Here is an 8473-nt window from a genome sequence, read left to right as displayed (position 1 = left end):
AGCACAAAGAGACATCAACGTTCTATTGTTTCCCTCTTGATTGGTTCTTTCCTTTTGAAATTACTTAATCGATTCCGTTGATTTTGTTCCAGTAATTTCAGAAAATGTTGCTAAGAACAAATATTTAAAAACGTATCCTAATATTTCTAGACTTGTATCTGGTGAGCATGTGATCAAATAATATATTTTATTAAATTTACCTCAGTTCTGTCCAGTTTATTTATATAGTGCCAAATCACAAGTCATCTCATGGCACTTCACATTACTAACCAATTCAATTCATTATACCAATTAGTAAAAAGTTTTCCCATATAAGGAACCCAGCAAATTGTATTGAGACACTGCCTAGTGTCAGTGTCTTTTACAGCAATCCTCATTCAAAGCAAGCATGTAGCAACAGTGGAGATGAAAACTCCTTTTAACAGGAAGAAACCTCAAGAGGATCTTGGATCAGTATAATCAGCCATCTGCCACGACTTACTGGGGATTGACTCACCCCGGCCCCTACACAGCGCCAGGTGGGATATTCTGGCCACACGGGCGATATGGGCTGGATGGCATTTCATTACAGTTTTTCTCAGTTGCTGTGGTGCATTTCTCACAACTGGATTGATCTCTGCACCACTACTAAGGCTCTTCTCAAAACAATTAGTGCAAACTGCAAAACATGGTGGATAACTTGCAAAAGTGAATCACTTCATCAAAAAGAAAAGTCAGTTGTTGAAAATAAGTAGTCAATGCTTCAAAAGCAAGTCCCTTAATCAAAATAAATAATATATTCATCAAAGGCAAGTACTTATATCAATCAAAGTGTCAGGGCTGTCACAATTACAAGTGATTACACCGGCACCTTTGGTCACAAAATCAAATGGTTTGAACGTGTTCTCATTGTGACGGATTTCTTTGTAGGTGCTTCCCAATGACATGTCAAGTCTGGACAGCATGCACGGCATGTTGAAAACCATAAATTGTAAAGGAAAATCAAGACACTTCATGTGCACTCTTGATAATATTTAATCGAAACTGTTCACAGCATTGTGCAACTGGGGAAATACAGTAAAACAAATATTTTACAGCAAATATAAACTCACTTACACAGTAAGCCTTACTGCAGTAGTTATGAAACAAAAAAAAACTGAACAGACACTGCTGCATATCAATCATTGATATCTACACGCTCCCGTCTGTCTGCCCACATATTTTCATCAGCATCACAGGGAATGTCAGCTCTATCGATGCATCGGGGAAAGTATCTTCTGGAGTGTCGAATCCACCCTCTGCAGGACTCTGCTGTGATGTCACCACAAGCTGCATCCATAGCTGCTAGCAGGGCCATTTGGGTATGTGGATGCCTGTCATATACCTTCCACCGGCAGGAAGAGAAAAACTCCTCAGTTGGATTTAGGAATGGAGTGTAAGGAGGAAGAAACTCCACAAGCATCCTGTCGTGTGCTGCAAACCACTGCCGGACTACAGCAGAGTGATGGAAGCTAACATTATCCCAAACCACTACACACATTGTCCGATTGTCACCAGGACACACACCAGTTTTCATTAGTGTGAGCTAAGGTTCACCTGAGAAAAGTAATTTATGGAGATTTCCATGGAAACTCCTTAAACATAGGGTTTTCAAAATGGGTGTACAAATTGTTTGACAAGATGTTCAACAATTTTGAGTGCAATGACACAAGCAATGAAATGAAGACTATTAGTAGTAAGGACAATGACTATTCAGCCGGTAAAAGTATAAATAATTGTGACATTCATAATAAAAGCAAGGAGAATGTGATGAATAGCAAGTCAAAAGTGACCATTCTTTAGACATTTGTACTTACTCAACTTCTTCATGTCCAAAGGCATTTGCCTTTGGATGAAATGAACATGAAACCGCCACTAGTTTGTGCCAAAACGACTACATGTTGTGGAGGTTGAACTAACTGTTGTGCAAAGTTGAATTCTGTTGTGAGTAATGCACCAAAGCAACTGAGAAAAACTGTAACCCTGTAAAGGGTCATTTTAGCACATTCTGGCTCAAGAAAATGATTTAAAAATATGAACAAGTTGCAAAATATCCCTTTAACTGCTGAAATAACAGGAAATATTGCAATTAGAGAATAGAAAAAGGTAGCGTGTGGAAAGTGGTCAGTATGTCCTTCAGCAGTCTAAGCCTCTAGCAGCATAACTACAGAGATAACTCAGGATAACCCAGCCTTTAAGATGGAGGCATGTTGGAGGCAGGGCAAGGGAGAGCTGTCTTAACCGACTCTACTCTCCACCTCCCTCTATTCCCCAACTTGTCCAGATCTGGGCTAACATCAGGTTTTAACCATAGGCCCTATCAAATAAAAATGTTTTAAGCCTAGTCTCAAAAGTAGACAAGGTGTCTGCCTCACGGACTAAAGCTGGGAGCTGGTTCCACAAGAGAGGAGCCTGATAACTAAAAGATCTGCATTCCATCCTATTTTTAGATATTCTGGGAACCACCAGTAAACCTGTCATCCGAGAGCAATGTGCTATGCTAGAAACATGAACAATCAGATCACCGATGTATGATGGAGCTTGATTATTAAGAGCTTTATATGTGGGATGAATGATCTCAAAATCTATTCTGAATTTAACAGACAGACAATGTAGGGAAGCTAAGACAGGAGATATGATCTCTCTTTTTAATTCTCATCAGAACTCTAGCTGCAGCATTTTGGATAAGCTGAAGACTTTTAACTACATTCTGTGGACTTCCTGAGAGTAATGAATTACAGTAATCCAGTCTTGATGTAATAAATGCATGAACTAGTTTTTCAGCATCACTCCTGGAAAAGGATGCTTCTAATCTTAGCAATATGCTGGAGGTGGAAGAAGGAAATTCTACAAACCTGTTTAACGTGGAATTTGAATGGCATGTCCTGGTCAAAGATAACGCCAACATTCCTCACTTTGTTCTCTGAGCTAATTTGATGTCGTTCAGATCAGGTGATTGACTAAGCAGTTTCCTTTTCTGAAGTTCTGGTCCAATGATGAGAACTTCAGTCTTGTCTGGATTTAAGAGCAGAAAATTTAGAGTCATCCAGATTTTTATGTGTTCAAGACAAGCCTGTGATCTACCTAGCTGATTAGGTTAATCAGGGTTTACGGATAAATATAACAGAGTATCGTCAGCACAGCTGTGGACGTTTATGGTGAATGATGATTTTACCAATTGGAAGCATTAATATAGTGCAAATAACTGGTCCAAGCACTAAACCCTGTGGTACTCCACAAGTAGCCCTAGAGTAAAAAAATATTTCTCATGTAGAGATTTCAAAAATGAAATAAATCCTAAATGTGGACTTAATTTTAGAGATTTCTAAAAAAATAAATTCAAAATGTAGGTCTATGTGATATACAAACGTGGTTTTATTCACTGTACATTTGAAAAAACAAAACAAAAAAAAAACATGAAGAAATCTAACAAACAAGCATTTCATTTCAAAGAGTAAAAATTACAGCCGCACGTTCTATATATTCACATGCACTGATATTTATCTCGGTTATGTTGGAAAAAATCAACTTTAAAAAAGAGAAAATACTGTACATATCATAACTTTATTTAGTGTGGTTAACAATTGAATTTACTGAATGCTGTGAAAAAGTTATTTGTAAACATGAACAATTGAGTTTGCTTCATTGTTTCATCCATTTTTTCATAAAATATAAAACTCAGGCATAAGTAAAGATAAATATTTTGAGCAGCTTGATTGAAACAGAAAATTAATATTTAAATTAAAAAATTTTGTAAATATTTGTTACATGATTTTTAAAGCAAACACAGATCTTAATTGTCACATAACAAATACATATTTTTTTTAAGGAAAAACAAAACGGATTCAGAGGATAAGGTCAAATATACAATAAGTAGCACATGAGATGTGTAAAGTTTTTGTTTTAATTACTGAACCATCTGGAACTAGATAAAAGTACAAATTATACTTTTTTAGGATACATGTGTACACGTAAAAAAAAATGAATGACATTAGCTTAATTACACCCTGGGAAAAAATCAGCACATATCTGGATTTTATTTATCCACCCAAACAAATGTACATAATAACATATAAACACACATAATTTAGAGTGTAATCTTAAAGGTGGAACATGGACACAAGCAACATCTAGTGTTTGGAGGTGGTAGCACAACAATAGAACACATTTTCCAGCCATTAGGGTGTCGTTTACTGACATGTGAAGTGACCAGCCAGCACCGTGTCCAGTGACGAATCGTACAGGGTAAGCACTAATTTATACTAACAGGTTTATTTTACAACATTCACCGTATTTACTGTTAGAACATCTTCTGGGCTCAGAATCAGCTGCTTGACCCAGTTCCAGCCTCGCTCTGCCAAGCGGACTTTTTACCACAACAGTGCCCCCTATTGGCTGGTAGATGTAAACATAAACCCAATGTCAAAATACATTTTTGATTGTTAAATTTTTTAAAATTAAATTAAAAATTAAAAATTAAAAATTTTTATAGGAGAAACTGTACATTCATTTTGCTCACCTCTAAATGCCCCACGGATGCATTATTTATTTAAAAATATAGCTTTTTATTTAAATGTTCCATATTCCACCTTTAATAAAAACTCAAAAAGACACAGATAAGTTTTTTGTAACATTTCAGTATTCTTGTCATACATAATCTTCATCTGTATAATAGCCCTGTTTTGACTGCTTTTCAGGCACTGAGCCATTATGATCCATCATCAAAATGTTTATAGGTCCAAAAATCCTATAAAATAAAATAAATATATAATTTTGCAACATCACTTAGCAATAAAAAGCAACACGTCATACATGAGTAAAACAAACAAAACATTAGAGGCCTTAATGTACTTCCAGTACATACCTGCAGTTGTATATAATCATTTTGAGACTTGTTTATAATCCGGAGCACAAACATTTGACCTTTAATCCCTTTTGTATTCTGAGACACAAAATAGTGCAAAAGTGAAAAGCAGAGATGATCCATGTCTGAAGTCCACCAGCAGATTCCTGGTTTCCAGTCATCAGGAGCTGAATGTGCAGAGCTGTTGCTTTAAAAAAAATCCACTTGAGGTGAACGGAAACAAACCTATTTATTTAAATGTTTTCTTTTCACCCTCTCTGTGTGTAAAAGGGTAAAGAGGTGGTCTAGTAGCATCAAGAAACAAGCGCGGTGAACGAGATGCAGATGAACAGGAGACAGGACGAGAGACGTATAAAATAAGTCCCTCCACAGTCATCAGCATTCTCCTGCAAAGACAAACATTGACTATTATTTTAATCCCCCATACCAAAGTCATGTGACCACACAGGGCACAATGCAACTAGTGATTTACTGACCTGTGGGTGATAGGAGTGGCAGGATTCAGGGCGCCTACGAATTTTCTGGGACCTCATCCTGTCACACTTCACTGATGCATTATGTGCAGCGGCGTCAAGGACAAACATTAGTTTTCTCTCACAAAAGGACAACACACACGTGGTAAATAAATGGCACGTTTCTAAGATTCATCAAAGAGCAAATGGAGTGAGATAAATACACATCGCCAATTAAAATAGTAACAATGGTAAGCAAATGACATCCTGTGCGTTCCATTTGGGAGTGCCACAAGGGTGAATGCTGGGACCACTGTCTTTCTGATGACTCTGCTGGTGTGATGATGCTGGAGTTTCAATGCATGTCGATGACCCTCCATGTTGAATTCTCATGGAAAGTGAAGAGTTGATAAAATAAACTTAACTCTTGGTTAACCTTCTTTGTCACCTAAAACCCTAACCCTATTTAATAGAATACACCTAAATGAGTGCTGATTTGATTATTTCAGTTTATTTAAAAATAACCAGTGCTCACTTGAAGACTGCTCTAAATTATATTACATTAAAAATGTAATTGGGTGTGTTAATGAACTGCATCTTTTGTCTTTATTTATATTTTGTATGAATTTGACATCACCTGCCAGGATGTACAAGAGGAAAACAACCAGTGGCTACATCTGGCACAGCCCTTTTTGTTACAGGTTTAATTCTTTACGAAGCCAACGAAAGGATATACTTGACTTCCATGGGCTCCAAGGTGATGGGTGGGTACTGTCTGGAGCAGTCACAGTCTCCTTGCACCACCAGCATCAGCAGGTTGCTCTCTGGTACCTGCTGCACCACAAACATCCTGACAGACAAAATGCTAAAAGTTAAATTTGCTCACACGTCTCAGAATTAAACATATTTGATCTATTTTTATGAATGAACGCTGTTCCATTGTTGTCCCCATGAGGGCGCTCACTCTCAGCTGATCTGTGATTCTTTGCCTCCCACAGTTTTCCCACTTTTTACGTCTTTAGTTTTTTATTTTCCACATGCCACACAGTCCGTGGACTACCCCCCCCCCCCCCCATCTAATTTTATTCCTCTCCACCTTTTTCCCTCTCCTCGACACCTCGTATAAACAGACACTGCAAAGCTGTGGAAAATGTGTTTTAGAAGGACAATTTAAAACAGCCAATAGGCCTTAGAGTGGTGTGTGTGTGTGTGTGTGTGTGTGTGAGCATACAGGAATGAGTGTGTGCTTACTTCTGACATCGTCCACATTTAATAATGCTGTTGGTCTCTTTGACTGACGGCTCGTAAACAAAGCTGGGGTACTCTGTGTCACACGGCTGCAACATGTTCCCTCTTTTCTTGTGAACGTAAGCTACAAAGAGAAACGAAGGATGAGTTCTTGAGGGCAGGACTACAGGCTGTGACCTGTAGTTGGTGACTGATGGGTGAAAAGGGGGTTAGGGTCTAAAAACTCACACTTTAGCTCAGGTTCATATACGCCAAACTTGGTTGTATATGGTGTCTGCATACAGATTAGAAACCAGACAGAGGAGCCATAATGGCTTCTTAAATTTTACATGTCTGGTTGTGAATTATGTTTTTTTTGTTTTGTTTAACTACTTTAAAATTCCATTAGCTCCAATAAAAGTCTAAGCTCGGGTTTTGTTTTGAAGGATTTGGCAGCTGCGTCCGTTCCCACTGAAAGGCTTATATAACCTGGCACGCTAAATTAAATTCTGTTTGAAACATTTTGTAAACGCCGCACGTGAAACTCTAAAACGGAAGAGTGGAGTGCTGCAGAGCAATGATCTTCCTCTAAAACGCCACAAGACAGATACTCACACCCACTGACGGATGGCTTGGCTGAATGGAGGGATGGATGGTAAAGATGTCAGAGGTAGTGATCGACGGGGGTGTGGTGAAAAAGGAGGGTGAATGTGTGATTCGTGGACCCACAGATGCAGACAGGTGAGGAGATAAATGTTATAAAGACTTTTAGTCTGATTATCATTCTCAGAAAAGAAACACAGCAAAGCGATATTTAAGTTTGTCCTGGGGGTTGTGGCAGCAGAAGAAAAACGAATAACAAACAATAACAGAGTAGAAAAACATTGATAATAGCAGAGCCAAATTTTAGTTCAGCGTGAGCTCACCTTCACCAAAGCTGTCCATGTGCCAGAGGCTACAGATATTGAACTCAAGTAGAAACCTTCCAGAGGAGAGAGTGAGTCAATTAGGCAACCATCATTAAAGACCACAGCAGATTGCATACAGCATTCAGAAACTGGGTCAGAAACCAAAGATAAACCTGGGGAATAATAAAACAGGTCCTCAAGTTATACAGCAGTAATGGGCAACTTTCAAAGCTCAGCGATTCTGACTCAAAGAATAAAATCACCTTAATGTTGGAAGATGGAGATGTTCCAAAACTTTAGAGCCATTAGGTAATTATTTATTAAGCCACTTTCACAGAGGGTGGGTCTGATTTCTTGTTGTTAAAGGCATTTTCTTAAAGCTCATGGATGCAAAATGGACTGTTAGAAATGTGTTATAGCTTCATTTTTCCTTAAAATGATTCATCTGAGATGATTAATCTCAGTCTCCAAAGCTCTGGCTGGTTTGACAAATGACCATTTTATTTTTGTCTGATAAAGCTGTGAGAGGATTTGCTCTAACTTCATAAACCCACTGTGGAATAAACAAAAACACATTTTATCTAATAATTGCTCTCCCTGTTTAGTATGAGTCATTAAAAAAAAAAATAATAAAACAATTGTTTATTTGTACAAAGCCAGTTGCAATGTCTTAATGGTATTAGTCAATAAAGATTATGGGAAAAATCTGGGTGTAAATATATTTGAACAACAAAAAAGTATATTTAAATTTCTATCCATCCAACCTTTTTTAGCCGCTTATCTGGGGTCGGGTCGCGGGGGCAGCAGCCTAAGGCGAGAGGCCCAGACTTTCCTCTCCACAGCTACTTGGGCCAGCTCCTCCGGGGAATCCTAAGGCGTTCCCTGGCCAGCTGAGAGACATAGTCCCTTCAGCGTGTCCTGGGTCTTCCCTTGGATCTGCTCCCAGTTGAATGTGCCCGGAAAGCCTCACCAGGGAGGCGTTCAGGAGGCATCCTGACCAGATG

At 38.4% G+C, this 8473-nt stretch overlaps 1 protein-coding gene across 5 annotated transcripts in view; it reads right to left on the bottom strand.

Annotated features, from left to right (window-relative positions):
• Positions 1-3375: 3375 nt before the first annotated feature.
• Positions 3376-8473, bottom strand: part of cacna2d4a (calcium channel, voltage-dependent, alpha 2/delta subunit 4a) — a 110501-nt gene continuing 105403 nt past the window's right edge. For 3 of the 5 annotated variants that reach the window (XM_070548969.1, XM_070548972.1, XM_070548970.1), the window contains 6 exons: positions 7488-7543; positions 7177-7197; positions 6586-6706; positions 6069-6184; positions 5359-5441; positions 3376-5268 (listed from right to left, as the gene is read on the bottom strand). In XM_070548969.1, coding sequence (XP_070405070.1) covers positions 5176-5268; positions 5359-5441; positions 6069-6184; positions 6586-6706; positions 7177-7197; positions 7488-7543 — 490 coding nt within the window. In that variant the 3' untranslated portion in view covers positions 3376-5175. The remainder of the gene's footprint in view (positions 5269-5358; positions 5442-6068; positions 6185-6585; positions 6707-7176; positions 7198-7487; positions 7544-8473) is intronic. The other 2 variants (XM_070548971.1, XM_070548973.1) reach the window with 1 other exon arrangement.

The sequence above is a fragment of the Nothobranchius furzeri genome, chromosome 1 (genome assembly GCF_043380555.1).
Source record: "Nothobranchius furzeri strain GRZ-AD chromosome 1, NfurGRZ-RIMD1, whole genome shotgun sequence".
Classification (NCBI taxonomy): Eukaryota; Metazoa; Chordata; class Actinopteri; order Cyprinodontiformes; family Nothobranchiidae; genus Nothobranchius; species Nothobranchius furzeri.
The sequence above is the reverse complement of the archived record's forward strand: the minus strand, read 5'-3'. Positions and strand labels throughout refer to the sequence as shown.